This window comes from Anastrepha obliqua, chromosome 4 (assembly GCF_027943255.1).
Source record: "Anastrepha obliqua isolate idAnaObli1 chromosome 4, idAnaObli1_1.0, whole genome shotgun sequence".
Lineage (NCBI taxonomy): Eukaryota > Metazoa > Arthropoda > Insecta > Diptera > Tephritidae > Anastrepha > Anastrepha obliqua.
This window is the reverse complement of record NC_072895.1, coordinates 98,846,226-98,862,609: the sequence shown is the minus strand read 5'-3', so window position 1 is coordinate 98,862,609 and position 16,384 is coordinate 98,846,226. Positions and strand designations below refer to the sequence as shown.

General features: G+C 29.9%; 1 protein-coding gene across 2 annotated transcripts in view; it reads right to left on the bottom strand.

Moving 5' to 3' along the window:
* LOC129243797 (putative inorganic phosphate cotransporter) overlaps positions 1-16,384 on the bottom strand; it is a 130,472-nt gene that overhangs the window by 7,782 nt on the left and 106,306 nt on the right. The window contains exon 1 of one of the 2 annotated variants that reach the window (XM_054881114.1): positions 14,780-15,837. The exons of the other annotated variant lie outside the window; for it this stretch is intronic. Within the exon in view, the coding sequence (XP_054737089.1) occupies positions 14,780-14,882 (103 nt within the window). The 5' untranslated portion in view covers positions 14,883-15,837. Of the gene's footprint in view, positions 1-14,779; positions 15,838-16,384 lie in introns of those variants that run through there. 2 annotated transcript variants of the gene reach the window in all.

The window sequence follows — 16,384 nt, the reverse complement described above, 5'->3', positions numbered from 1 at the left end:
CTACTTTTCCAAAAAACCCACAAAAACCAAAACAATATCTAAGCGTGTCTTTTGAAAGGCCCTAATTCGGCTTTTTGAAAGACACTGTTTTTGAATAGCTCTTTTTGGCTGTTAGTGGTTTTTCTAGAAGAAATAAGAACCAAGAAAAAAAAAATCATAAAAGAACTACCATTTTCTTTGAAAAAAAAAAAAATTTTATAAAAAATTAAAAAGAAAATATAAAAGAAAAAAAATTTTTTTTTATAAAAAAACTATCACACTTTCATTAAACACAAAAAAAAATTTTTAATAATTTTTTTTTTTAATGAAAAGTTTTTAATAAGTTTTTTCAATGAAAGTGTGATTGTTTTTTTATAACAATTTTTTTTTTTTTAATTTTTTATTTTTAAATGAAAGTGTGATTGTCTTTTTATAAAATTTTTTTTCTTTTTAATTTTTCTTTTATTTTTTTTCTTTTTAAGTTTTTATTTTTAAATGAAAGTGCGATTGTCTTTTTATAAACATTTTTTTTCTTTTAAATATTTTTTTTTTTAAATTTTTTTACTTATGTATTATTATTTCCTCTATTTTTATAAAAAAAAAATTGTTAATAAAAATATTTTAATAAAAAACTAATCAAATTTCTCTCATTTCTTTCAATAAAACTAGTTTTACCCCAGCAACGTTTTCCTATGTATTATTATTTCCTCTATTTTTATAAAAAAAAATTGTTAAAAAAAATATTTTAATAAAAAATTAATCAAATTTCTCTCATTCCTTTCAATAAAATTAGTTTTACCCCAGCAACGTTTTTCTAATTATGTTTGCATGAATTTCTGGGAAGCAGTAACTTCGCTGATCGATTGAAAGTTTTTTCGAATAAATATCTAATATTTATTTATTACTAGAAAAACACATCTGCTTTTATCAAGAAGTAGGCTTCTAATCGTAGTCACTAATTGCAGCAGTGCTTTTTTTAAATCTAAGAGTGAGTCAGTAATTACCCGAGAAAATTTGATTAACTATTTGTGCACGTTTCTAAGCGTATAATCGGGTTTTCTCTAGCGAAATGAAGCCCTCGCGAATTTACTAATTAAATTTCTAGCTAATATCCAATTAGCCACATGGGCAATTAAAATAACCCAGAATCACTGAAGATAAGTTAAGGCAATTAAAAAAAGCTGCAAGCAGAAATTCTCTATTGATTTTAATGCATGCAAATTTTATATTTTCCGAACATCTACTTTATACCGAAGAAAATTCTCAACAGTGTTTGCAAAAAAATTGTCAAAAGTCAATGCGATTTTTCAGGGACTTCAAACTGACATTTTTCTTATAGCTCGCAGGTAATAGCGAACTTCCGAGTGTATAAGTATTTCTGTCATGAAAAAGCTCTTTACAAAAACCTTTTGCCGGTCGGAGGCGGCTTGAGGCGGTCCCTCCATTTGCGGAAAAAACATTAAGACGCACACCAAAAATAGGAGGCGGAGCTCGGCTAAACAGAAGGTTAAAAATTAATGGGCTACAAAACTGCATATTGAGAAATTTTCTAAAAGTTCGGATTAAAAAGTGGAAAGATAGAAAAGTGACAAAAATTGTTTGAAAATCTTGGAACTTTAAATTATAAGCTTACACAATGAATTGTATTTCATAAATAATTAAAGAAAAAAATAATTAGCATCAAAAATATTGCTAATATTGTAAAAAGATAAAATGACTTAATTATGCGAGCAAAAGTGTATAGAGATAGTCAAGGATATTAGGAAATAGTGGCTAGTTAGTTAAGTCTGTTTTTTTTTTTAAATGCGATAGGTTAAAATCAAAAAGTCAGAAACATCATCAAAAGTGCCTGTGGTATGTGGGGCATGCTCCCACTAACACTATAACAATCCTCCTTCTCGGCTGAATTCCACCCTAGGACCGTGGTAACATTTCATCAAGGTGGATCCGCGTTAAGTCTCTCAGAAGATATTTTTACAAATTCTTTTATTAAAAACTAAAAGTATGTAGTACGAAAAGCGATTAGATAAAAAACTGTAATAGATGCAAAAAACTATGCTCATTGAAGCTGTGAAAATCGACTATAAAATTTGGTATAAGCTTGAGTGAGCATCGTTTGGCTGGTTTTTGGTTTCGAAATTCGCTATGGGCATTGCGGAATAGAAAGGAATAGGGAATGGAAATATCAAAAAAAAGAAATAGAAAGAAAATAGAAAGGAATAGGGAATGGAAATATCAGAAAAAGATTTTGTTTGCAATAGCTCTCGCTCTTATGCAGGCATTTGCAAGCCGCCGAGAGCATTTCAGCCTCGTCTACTGTCATTGACACCGTTTGGTTGTCATCCTCCAATTCAAAGCCTCTTCTTCCTTTTTCCCACTGTTTGGTTTTTTCGCACTCTTTTTTTGTTTTTTTTTTTTGTTTTTGTATAGCATCACAATGGACGAATTTTAGTTTTTGTCCAAGTGGGCCCTCGCTAGGGCAGCCATTTATCCTAACCTAACCAATTCTGTTGTTCAACAGCAGCAGAAAACTCAAGAACCACAGACTATATTGGAGCAGAAGTTTGGCAAGATCTTAAACAAAAACAATTTACTTATATATACATATTAAAATATGTATAAAAATATATGTATGTATGCATATGAATTTCACAATACATTCCACACAGATGTATTTGTCATTTCATCCGAAAATACAATTGGTTTTGATTAAATTCAATGCTTCATTAACGTATTGATAAAATATTTTTGTTTGTATGTATGTACGAGTATGTAAGGCAAAACATTCACCAAAGCCACAAAAGGCGAACTAGCAGCGAAAGTATTGCGAAAAATGTCGCAATCAGCAAAATAACCAAAAAAAAATGCTTAAGAGAAACAAGAAAATGCCAACTGTTACATATACGCACACACACACACACATACACACATACATACATACATACATACATACAAACATACTCATGCATATGACGTCTCACTGAGTGATTACTTAATTTTCTCTACGAATTGCTCGCGCCTTCTGGCAAGCATATGAATATTTTTGTGTTTATGTGTGTAAATATGTATGTTTGCATCCTACATTCACACATCCATGCGCCTCACATATATACAACGTTATGTGCATACAATTTTTTTTGCTTTAGCTTTTAGTGTCTATGAGTTTCCGCAGACGTCAGCACGATAGTCGAGAACACGTGCGTGACACGGCACCAACGGAAAGCAACGAGCAACAAGCAACAAGCGACAAAAAAGCTTATCTCCGCCAGTGAGTGAAAATTCTTAAAAAAAATTATTTTTTTTAAATAAGTCAAGTAAAACCAAACAAAAGAGTAAAATATGTATAGGTATATGCATGCATGTTCATGTATGTATGTATATCCACGCAATATTTGTTGTCTTTGATGAGCTCAGCATGTCGGCCGATTTTGTGGCTATTGACTTGCTTAGCGAGCAGATTTTGTACGGCGGTTACATAAGTACAGAACAAATATTTATTTACGCTGGCTTACGCAGAAGTAGCAGGGCTAAATTTCTTCACTTGCTGTGCTCTACTTGCTAGTTGCATACCATATTTGCTTGCATACATACATACATATTTGGAGGTGCCAGTACAGGCTTATTCCATTACCATATGTGGGCTATGCAATGTCAAATGGCAAAGATAAAAATGTAATGCGCCAGATTTTTACGAATTTTGTAAGCCATTAAGGAATAACCAAATAAACGAGAAAGGTGAGTTTTGGATTCTGTTTAATATAAATTTTAGTTCTTTATTTTTTTCTAATATTAAAAAATGATTTGTATTCTGTTTAATATAAATTTTAGTTCTTTATTATTTTTCTAATATTAAAAAATATTTGTAAAAAATTATAAAATAAAATGCTTCAGTTTAAATTTTTTTATTCTAAAAAACGATTTATCTAAAAAATCCAAAACAGAAAATTCAGAAAACAACATTAAATTTTTAATAATTTCTTCCATATACAAAATGGTTTGTTCAAAAAAATTTAAATATGTTTATTAATTTAAATATTATTAGTTTAAATTAAAAAAAAATTTAATTATATTTTTTTATATTATAAAAAGGTTTGTTTAAAAAAATTTTATAAATTATTATGTCCAAAAAATTTATAAATTATTATTAAGCTAAAAAAAATTAAAAAAATTAAATTGTCGGTTTGTTTTTTTTTTAGTATAAAAAGATTTGTTTAAAAAACTTTTGTAAAATATTATAAAATACATAAAACTTTTTTTATATATTATTTATTATATTAAAAACGGTTTTTTGTATTAAAAAAAGTTTAATATTATATTATTAAAAAAAGTTTTATCTAAAAAATCTAAAGAAGAAAAATAAAAAACAAAAACTTTTAATAATACAAAATATGCAAAAAGGATAGTTTAAAAAATTTAATAAACAAATAAAAAAAAATTTTAAATTAAAAAATTATTCAATTTTTTTGCGTTTTTGTTTCTAATATCAAAAGGTTTGTTAAAAAAATGTTATAAATTATTATTAAGCTAAAAAACAAAAATTGTGAAAAATTTTTTCTTTCTTTTTTTTCTAGTATAAAAAGGTTTGTTTAAAAACTGTTTGTAAAAAATTATAAAGTAAACGTTCTAGTTTTAAACTTTCTTATATTAAAACAGTTTTATCTAAAAAAGTAAAAAAAAATAAAAAAAAACATTAAATTTTTAATAGTTTTTTCTTATAGGTACAAAAAGATTTGCTTAGAAACAATTTATAAACAAATTAAAAAAAAATTTAAACTACATACAATAAAAGAAAATTTATTTTTTTTTTGTTTTTTTTAATATAAAAAGGTTTGTTAAAAAAAATTATAAGAAACATTTCAGTTTTTAATTTTTTACAATAAAAAAAGTTTTGCTTAATTTAAAAATCTATAATTTTTTATAACAAAAAATGTTTTCTGTAAAAAAGTTATTCAAAAACAAAATTGGATGATTAATTTTGCGTCTAAATTTAAAATCTATATTTTTCTAATAAAAAAAGTTTTCTCCAAAAAAGTTGTTCAAAACCAAATCGAATGATTAATTTTGCGTCTAAATTAAAAATGTAAAATATTTTCAAAAAAAACAATCAGAAAAAAACCATAAAATTTTTAATAACTGTTTTCTTATACAAAAAGGCTTGTGAAAAATATTTTATTAGCAAATTTAAAAAAAAGTTTAAATTAAAATGTCTGTTTAAAATTTGTTTACAAAAAATTATAAAATAAAACGTTTCAGTTTTGAATTTTTTTGTAAAAACAAAGTTTTGTCCAATTTAAAAGTCTTTTAACAAAAAAAGTTTTCTCTAAATAAGTTATTCTAAAACAAAATTGGATGATTAATTTTGCGTCTAAATTTAAAATCTAAAAGGAATTTTAATTTTTACTAATTTGTAGTAATTACGTAAATACTTAAAAAATAAAGTCAATAAAAATCTAAGAATTTCGCATATCGCCATTACTAATGACATATTACTAGAAATTTGCAAAGGAAAATTCTACTCACGGCCATTTGGCGTGGATGGCGCCACAAACAAAGCACATGCAACTGTAAGAGTGGCAGTCAGCGAGCAAAATGCGCTTAAGTCTCGTGCTAACCGTGCAAGACCAAGTCAGGCATGCGAGTTGCATGTGCTAACTTACTTACACTCATATAATTATACTTGTGTGTGTATGTGTGTATGCATATTTGTCTCACTGAAACAGTCACTGGTAAAAATGTGCAGGCATTTCCTATTATTGCCATAAAGTAAGCAAAAAAAGATTGCTCAAGCCTGTGTAACAATAAACAGAGTACACCAAAGTGCCGCGAGGGGTGGGTATTTGCAAAGAACGAGTCACCTGCTGGTGAAACTTACACCTATGTTTACTTGCATTTGTTTGGTTTGTGTTGAAATATTTACTATAGAAAAATGCACACTCATACGAACTGTGTGTATTGTTATGACTTCAGAAATATTATTACAACAACTCAAATTCCACTTAATAGCTAAATCAAGGCAATTACATACATACACACACACAGACATATTTACATATAGCACTGCAATAAAGAGATTTTGTTATAACGAATGAAGTGTGAGTCAAACATTGCCAAGGCAACTCAGCTGAGCACAAAGTATGGGCGATGAAAGTACAGTTGAGTTGCTGGTGGAGCTACACTGATGTATGTACATAGCATATGTATGTGTGAGTGAGTGCTTATTATTCGTTGCCGAATAATTATTCGGTTGTGATTTAAACAACCCCAACACGGTCGCCAACGTGACAGAGGGGGAATATTAGTTGAAATTGCATTTGACCAGAGGGCGGCTAGTCAAGTTAATTAGATTGGGGGAGAGCCGATTAACTACCAATTTAAATTGGGCAAATGGAGTTGGTGACGCTAATACATGGCCTCTCATCGCTCTCTGAAATGTCAACTCCACCTTCACATGGTACCTCTTTTTTGAAACGAATGAGGCTTTGTAGTCTGATAATAGGCGGTATAACTTCAAAATCTTGCGCAGAGGAAATGCTGTAGCCAGTCAAGTAATTGAACTCCTGTCTGGGGGCCCCACTGGCAGCCCCAGCACCAGAATCGGATGCGGTAAGCCAATCATCTAAAAAACTTAAAACAACCTGATTACGGAAAGCGCATGCGGCCCTTTGCTCATCACTGGAGCTATGGGAAATAATAATAATGAAGACAGTTAGTCAGTCAATAAGTGTGATAGCTGGTTAGTCAGTCAGTTAGTTAATATAGTTAGTCAGCTAATTAGTCAATCAGTCAGACATTTAGCTAGCCAGTCAATGAGACATTCAATCAGCTGTGGGTGTCGGCAGAAGCACCGCATGGCGCCCTTTGTTCATCACTGGAACTATAGGAAATATCAATAATAAAGTTAGTTAGTTAGTCTGTGTGTCAGTTAGTTAGTCTGTCTGTCAATTAATTATTCAGTCAGTTAGTCAATCAGAAGCAGCGGAAATGAATGGTGTATTTATAATATTATATTTTTTTATATATAAATACATATTATTTTTATTACATATTTATATTATATATAACATTTTTGTTTAAGGCCTTGGCTCCTTTGCTACTGTTTTAATTAACTTAATTTGCTTCTTTTTTTCTACATTTATAAGTAAGTGAATTTCTAAAATATTTGCAGCTTCCAAGGCCTCATGTGATTGGCTTTCGTGATATATACAAACTTGCATACAATTCGAATACCGCCGCCTTTGCATGCCGATACCAGAAAAAGCCACTCAAACAGAACGAATTACTCAGCAATGATTAGGTGTGGAATGTAAAAAGCAGTAGCAACAGCACCAGCAATTAATTAATTAATAATTAGAACAAACTGCAAATGCTGGGCAGGCAAATTTTCATTATATTTAGGAAATAAAAAATGAGATTTCCATATTCTATATAATATGAATTATATTTTCTAATAATAGCAAATATTATTTCTTTAATAATAGCATTTTTTATGATGGCTGTTACGCTGGAAAATCCAGGCTGGTGCTTGGCATGAGACGCCCATTCTCTAAAGCTAATAAACTGGCGAATTTATCGCAAAAAAAAAGCGGAAAAAATTTAAGCAATTTTTACTTTATGTTATAATATTTCAATAATCAGGCAGGAGGCCTCACATAAATAAGAAGAAATAATCGAACATTTCGATCTACCCAGTTATTCGCCTGCTGGTTGAAGTGGTTTAGTCATCTGCTCAATTTTTGCAAAAGCTTTAAATAAACCATTTCTTTTACGTGACGCAAATGCTCAGCAGAATATTGATGTTAAAAGTAAAACATCTAAATATAAAATTGCTCTTTTTTGCTAAATTTGCCTTTCGCTAGGAGCAAAACTGTTTACCTTAACCCATCACTTAAAACAGCGTAATTATTTTTTTAGTATGTGGATTATGGCTACTGCTCTTACTCCTCTGATTTATATGAGCTTACCGACTAAAAAGTCGAGTAAGTAATATTTTGTAGAGTTCTAACAAAATCTGTGAAAATTAGTTATTATTTTAGTTCCTTATAAAACTGTAAATGAATTGGCATATTCCGAAAAATTTGCTTCCCGCCCGTTTATGTTTGGCTGGCTTTGCCCTTGACAAATATATTCATATATAAATACTCTGCTATTAAAAATTTTCATAACTTTTGTTACGTGAAAGAACTGTACCTATTTCTCAAAGTGTTTAAATAGGCCTCTAGTTTCGAAGTTAGTGGAGGTTTGAGGCGAAAATGTGGCTGTACAACATTTTTCTAGTCAGTGACGACTGGTTGTGGCGTGACTCCAATTTACGATAAAAATGTTAGCTCCGTCCGCAAAGACTTTGTATTCTCAAATCAACTTGGGTTATGAATTTTTTATTAATTTTTTTTATTTTTTATTCCTTAATATCTATCAACTTTTGGATGACATTCTCGAGTCATTGACTTAATTAAGGTTTAAGTTATTTACGCGGTTGTTTTTCGAAGCAGTGAAAATAACGACTAAAATGCATATCTGAGCGAAATATTTCGTAAAATTTCACGTGAATAGTTTTGTACCACATTTTAATGCATTAACTCTCTTAGAAGAAGGTTGTTTTGGGTTTTTTTTGAATTTTTAAAACGTCAAGAAAAAAAATGTTTAAAGTCGCTAGGGGGTTCAAATATACTAGAAAATGTTATGGGGAGAAATTTTTAACTTAGTCGAATTTTAAGTCCAAATTTTAGTTTCATTATGAAAGGGTAGTTTTGATGCAATATTTTTTTAATTTTCGGACAGTCGGGGAAATGAATGCCGCTAGAGGGCTAAAATTTTCTAGACACCGACTTGTCGATAAATTTCTAACGAAGCTATGTTTAAAGGGACAAATACCTGTAAAATTTCGAAATAAAAATATTTTTTTTTTCCATAAAATGTTAATATAATCCTTTGAAAATATGTGAAAAAATTTGTAGGATGTAAATTTAAGTATTTCTTATATTATCGATCGTTAACCGTGACGACTCTATTCTTTGCGTTCGAGCGCTGGGAGAGGTATAGCTACGTTGTGTTCAAACTTTAGACGCGTTTTTCTCAAAACTATATTTTTGGAATTGGCGTACACGATAACTTGAAAAGTTATTGACCGATCTCCTGAAATTTTGCACACATATTTTTTATGGTATTACTTTCAATGTGAATTTATAAGTTTTTGAAAATTTTTCGAATAAATAACAATTAAATAATTTTTTCGAAGCAAAAATAGTAGAAAAATTCGCCCCAAAATTCATTTTTTTCTAAGCATTTTATTCCGCGATTTTTTGCAACATTTATTGTTAATTCATATAGAAATTATGACAGTAATAAACAAACAAATTTTTGGTTTTCTGTATTCAGGTCACTGACGCCGATGCGACAATGCCCGCCGATTGAGAAGGCCCGCTGCGACCTTCCTTGAAGAATTGAGTGTACATCCCCCATTTTAAATGTTTAAAATTAAAAAAAAATTTGTTTATTATTTTAGTGTATAAATAAACTGCATGCCAATTAAAAAAAATAAATTTCCTTCTTTATTTTAAATAATTTTAATGAAAATCAGGGAAAATGTGGCTGTTTACAGGTATCTGCCCCCTTAAGGCTTGTTTTGCCTACTTTTTTTAATTTCTGATAAAGTGAATTTGGCATCTCGAAAGCGGGTAAACATTTTTTAAAGTAATTTTCAAGCAGATAAATTTTAAGTCTATTAACTTTGTCACGAAAGGGTAGTTTTGATGTGTTTCTGATTCTTGTAAGCTCAGAAAAAATGCTCATTTCATAAAAAAATGAATTTATCATGTCGCTGGCGGATTAAATATTTTTGCGTCAAATTTTCAAATTTATAAAATGGTGTACGTCCTATTTTCTCAAGAAAGGTTAGTTTTGATATTTAAAAACAAAAAAATCAATTTGGTTGGTTGGTACGCTAGAGGGCTAAAACTTTCTAGTAAATTTTCTTATAAATAAATTTTTAGCCTAACTGCATTGAAATCCATTAATTTGCTGACTTTCTTAAAATTTTGGATTCAAAAAAAAAAAAAAAAACAAACCAAAAAGAAAAAATAAATTTATTGGCGCTAAAATATTCTAGTAAAATTGTCCAGAAGAACTACACATTGAAATGCATTAACTTCCCCACGAAAGATTAATTTTGAGTTTGTGTTTTTTTTTTTTAATTCTTAAAAAGTTTGAAAAAATAAATTAGTAAGTTGCTAAAGGGTTAAATATTCTAAAATTTGTCCCATTTCAATGAAGATCTGCATAGGACAAATCTGTACACGAAACGCATGAAAGCCTATGATTTCGATTTACTGAAGTCTCGCACTTCGACCTTATGGTCGCTTGTGCCCATGAAAGTCTATAAAAAATCAATGAACCAGCAAACGCAGGTATATTTATGTTTAAGTAAAAAAAATCAAAACAATAAAGCGTGCGGCAGCTCTGTTCATTCAATGTGAGAAAGCGTAAATAAATATTGGATAGTTTTAGTCAGCTGGTTGGTTCTTTTTCTTTCGCCGTGTCCACGTGGCTGTCAGCTCAGAATGAAACAAGGCGAATTAATTTTTTGTTTGCTACTTTTCCAATACTTTGCCGCGACAATCAAATGCACAAAACATTGTTGTTGGTCTTATGCCACCACCTTGAATAAATGCGCCTTGGTTTTTGTGAAAGTATTTCTTATTTTATGTCCGGAAGACTTTTCCTTGTATATCAATTTTTTCTCATAATGCAATTTTAATATTTTTTTGCAGAGCGAAAAAAACGATTTCAAGTGTAAGAACGACACTTCCGTGAAAGATGCTCAAAGAGTCAACAGAAGTGTTGAAATTATCTACAGCTCACTCGAAACCTGAAAAAATGATTGCCAACAATAGAGAAATGTGGCTGGTTTGCGGTCCACTCAACAGATAAATCGATGGGCTGATGCCCGTGATATGCTTAAATATTTTCGTTTAATAATTCCATGAGCAAAAAACTGGAAGCGGAAAAACTGAAGGTTAAGTTGGTCAAGAACGCCTCTGGTTGATAGAAAGCAACTATTTGGAATCAGCTGTGACTCATCTAATTTGAGGAACCTTAACTGCTTAGTTTATATAAAATCTCACAAATAAATAATTTTGTGCGCACTTTTGCTTTTATTCCTTTCTATTCGCTATCTACTGTTTAGTGCGTATTACTCAGTACTATCTAAATCATATAATTGCTATATCCACTAGTCAATAGGCGCACTTAGCTGAATTAACTGATCTAAATTGTAGCACATAATTTGTCTGCTCTGGCCCATAAATCACCTCAAATGCCATAGCCTAAAACTATTCACGTGCTGCAAATCAGATAACCATTCTTTTAATTGAAAATTGGCAAAATATTAATAGAAATATACTAATTGACTGCAAATAAACAGTTCGGGCACTACTACTAAAATCTGGGATTAGATAAGAATTTGCTGAAACGGAAATATTTTTTGTGAGTATTTTCGCAGCACTAATGCTTGTTCAAGTGAGTATAGACATTCTCGAACGATATCAATGGAGTTGGCTTCCCCTTAGGGTAAACAAATTTGGATGGACAAATGTTTTTCTTATACTCAAAGCAGAAGCGCAGAAGCTTGGACGATGACAACATCCGATGAAGCGACGCTTGGAGTGTTCGAGAGGAAGATTCTGAGTAAGATATTTGGACCTTTGCACGTTGGCGACGGCGAATATCGCAGGCGATGGAACGATCAGCTGTTTGAGCTTTACGACGACATAGGCATAGCGCAGCGAATAAAGATCTAGCGGCTACGCTGGCTGGGCCATATCGTCCGAATGGATACAAACACTCCGTTATTCAAAGTGTTCGATGCGGTACCAGCTGGTGGTAGCAGAGGAAGAGGAAGGCCTCCTTTGCGTTGGAAAGACCAGGTGGAGAAGGACTTGGCTTCACTTGGTGTGCCCAATTCGCGCCGTTTAGCACGAGAAAGAAACGACTGGCGCGCTTGGTTAAACTCGGCCAAAATCGCGTAAGCACTTATCGCGCCAATTAAGATGAAGAAGAAGAAGAGGAATACTCAAAACAGCTTTAATGGCAATTTTTCTTTTTTTTTGTAAAATAATGTTTTTCTTTTTGCCAATTTCAAATATTTTAAGACAAATAGCAGAATTTATTATGGTTTTAATTGATTCTAAAATTTTAAGATTTTTAATTCTTCGCACTATTTCTGGAAAATGAAAGAAATTTATTTTTTGGTAAAATTGAATGGAATAAATGTGACGCATTTTAAAACTAAAAAAAAGTTTTTCAAATCTTAGATTTTCAAATAAATTTTTTTTAATTATTTTAATGTTACTTGGTTATTGAAAAATTACCAAAACTCAGTTGTCATATATAACAATTAAATGTAATTAATAAATTAAAAAAAGTACGTTTTTCCTGAAAAATTTTGTTAAGCTAATTTAACATATTTTGAAACCCAAAGGTGCCAAAAATGCCTCAATTTGTTTAAATTAGATTTAAGATTTATAAATATTTGAATATAACAACAATTTACTAAAAATTTATGAATAAAACACTTTTTTTTTAATTTGATACTCATTGTTTCCCTCAGAAAATGCATAAAATTTAACTTTCGGTGTCTTTAAAATTTAGTAAAATTAAATTCACAAAAATGGAAGCATTTTAAATGCATAAAATTTAACTTTGAGTTTCACGAAAATTTTGTAAAATTAATTTCAGTGATTTGAAAACAACTCAGCGAAGAAAATTTATCTTCCATTTTCGGTAAAATTTATTTAAATGGTTTCATCTAAAAAAAATTAATTAGAAAATATATAAAAAAATATTTTTTACAATTCATTAAATGAAGTCTCGATATCATTAAAATTTTATAAAGGTCAATTAATTTCACGCATATAACAGTTCTTACTAATATTTTTCTATGTCCTTCAAATTTTTTTAAAAGTGAGCAAATTATTTAGTAAAAGTGAGGAAAGTAAAATTTACAAATTTAAATAAACATGAATTAGTTTTAATTGAAATGTTTTTTGGCGCTAAACACTTTTTTTAGTTGTGCGAAATCTAAAAAAACGAAGTGTAGTAAATAAAATTTAGGATATTTTTTAATTATGAGCAAAAGAAAGTATTTTTAATTTTTTTTTATTTTCAAATTTAAAATACACCCAATATTGGTAAAAAATGCCTAAAATTCAATTTTTCGAATTAAATTTTATTTTTTTTTCAATAAACGCCAATAAAATTCAGATAACTGCTTTTGCGCTTAGAAAAATGTGTAGAAAGAAATTTTTTTTAGTTGTGCGAAGTCTAAAAAACAATAAAATTTAGTAAATAAAATTTAGGATATTTTAAAATTATGAGCAACAGAAAATATTTGAAATTGATCTTTAAATTTAAAATTCGCCCAGTATTGGAAAAAAGTGCCTAAAATTCAATTTTTCGAATTAAAAATTTTTTTTTTCAATAAACGCCAATAAAATTCACAAAACTGTTTTTGCGCTTAGAAAAATGTGTAGAAAGCATTTCTTAAAAAAGTTTATTTTTTTTATAGCATCCTTTATAGTTTCTTTAAGAAATTATTTAATTTTTTTTTTTTCGTTAAATATGTTTTTATACTTTTTATAATTTTGTTCAATAAAATTGATTTTTTTGTAATATGTTTTTTTTAATATTTATTTTTTCGGTAAATATTTTTTATATTTTTGATATATTTCTTTAATAATTTTTTTTTAATTTTCAAATTTTAAATATTTCAAATGTTGGTTAAAATGTACAAAATCAATTTTGGCGCTTACAAAAATATATAGAAAGCATTCCTAAAAAAATTTATTTGTTCATAAAAATGTTTGTATTTTCTTTAAAAAATTGATTTTTTTGTAATATTTTTTTATCTATTTTTTAATTTTCAAATTTAAAATACTTTTAATGTTGGTAAAAAACGTACGAAATTCAATTTTGGCGCTTCCAAATATATAAAGAAGGCATTGCTAAAAAAAATAGTAAATTTTTCTTTAATTACATTTTTTTTTCTTAAAAACTATTTTTGTTTTATATTTTTTTATAATACTTTTCGCTAAGTAATTTTTTTAATAGTTTACTTATATTTTTTGTTAAATTAATTTTTTTTTAAATAATTTTTTTTAAATATATTGTATATTTTGTGTAATATTTTTTGTTTTGTTCTTAAATGCTTTTTTGTTTTGATAAATGCTTCCTATACATTTTTTAAAGAGGAAAATGAATTATTTGAATTTAATCGGATCCAAAAATTTTTGGATAAAAAAAATATTTTTTCTTTAATTTTTTGAGTATTGAATCCTAGATTTTCTACTTAACAAATATGAATTGAAGTTTTGTTTTTGTATTTTTTTTTTCTGGAAATACAAAATTTCAATTTTAAAATTCCACGTAATCTTGAAGTATTCCGCTCAGTTTTTATTTAAATAAAATTAAAGGTATGAGGTAATGTGTGCCTCACCCTACTCCATTCCACCTCAAACAAAAACAAACATGAAAAAAAGAGTTTTGAGCCTTTCTACCTCCTAGTAAATACAGTTCAATCTATATGATTTGCATGAAAAATAAAGGTTCGATACGCCAAAGGCAGCCCATAAATAGGCGTACGGCTTCCGACAGCTAATTAGTTCAGACATTCATGTTAATGTGTATGTTTACATAATTCACTAATGACCACATGCGGTTTTTTCTAACTTGTATATATATACGTCTGCAATTACACATACTTATGCACTAGAGCATACCACACACGCACACACACATATATACATACGTTGTGGTTTTGCATCCTCGAAAATGTCGCTCAAACGTGACTGATCCCAGACAAGGACATGGGCGCCACGTGAACGGCTGCACTGCTCCGATGATATCAACATTTTTGCTTCGGCGGCGCCGCTAATGTTAACCGTTGGCAAGTAAAACACGAGGGAGTGCGTGTTTGAGTGTAACGAACGAGAGAGCAGCGCTGCGTGCGTTTGTCTCCGCTGATTCGCTGTGCGTGTTTGCAGCAAATTAAATAACTAAAATCGCCTTTTTCACCAAACGTTAGGATGTGCGATGAAAAAAACGTGGAAGCGTATGGATTTTTGCTAATTCTTATATTTTTAATATTTAAAGTCGAAAGTTGCTTTCACGACTATTTAATTTCAAACTTTTTTGTTTTGTGTAATTTTTGCGTGTGTTTTTTGTAGTCAACACTTTTTCCGCACACGTTTAAACCATTTCATGTTCTACCGACTGCTTTTACGCTGCGCGTTACACATTTCTTTGTTTTAGTAAGCGATTTTTATTTATTGAATTCTGTTGTAACCTCCAAATAGTTTTGGCAAGCGAGTTTTGTTTTTATATGAAATTTATTTCAATTTACTCCGTTTTCCGTGGAGACCTTCGTTCAACTATTCAGCTGCGCGTTTATGTTGCTACTGAATTGCAGGCCTTCAATTTGAGCTGTTTTTCTGTTGCGCTTTTTGCTTCAACTCTGTGGGTTATGATTTAGCGTTGTTGTTGTCTTTATTGTAACTTGAGTATGCGCGCACGTTTATTGTGTAGTTTTTTCCGTTTGTTTGTTGTTGTTTGCTCACTTCCGCGCACTTTTACTCAATGAAGAACGTTCATGTGTAATTTTCGAATCACGCGAGACTATCTTGTCGACTTTGCTGTCTGCTGCTGCCTTTTGTATTCGCGAAATATTCTTAGTTGCTAAATTTTTATACATTTATGCTGTGTGTGTCTTCTACAATTTTATTTGTATATGCCTCTTTTAGTTGCTCTCAAAACTGAGTGAGTCTTTTTAGTGTTGCTTGATTTGGTGATTTTTATATAGCTCTCGTAGCTTTTGGCGCGCCTTCTTCGCCACGACTGACACATGACTGCCTGGTGTGTTAAGGTTTTTATCGTTTGTTCTTCCATATGCCACCAACAGCGCGCTTTGCCAGCTTGCGCCTGAGCTGAGCGCGAATACAGCAACAAGAAATATGTGTAAGTACATACACACTTTTAAGCAAATGAAAAGCAACACTAGCAATACAAGCAGCAATCTCACTACAAGTATCACCACACATACACACACATATCCATATACATATACAGACATGTACATTAGTGAGGTGCGAAGCCGGCGCCACTGGACCCGTGAGATTTATAACGCTTGCAGGTTTGCTCGCTAAATATTTTTCTTAATTTTTGTTACAAAAAATATTTTTTACTTTATTTTATTTAATGTTCATTTTTTGGTTTGCTCAGCTGTATTTTAATGGTTGACGCTTGTGAGTCTGCTGATGCGTAGCACGATTATACTAAATAAGCCTATAGTTTTAGTGCTGTGCTTTTTGGAGTGATGGAAATTTTTATTCTAGAATTTGCTAGTCATTACCAAACT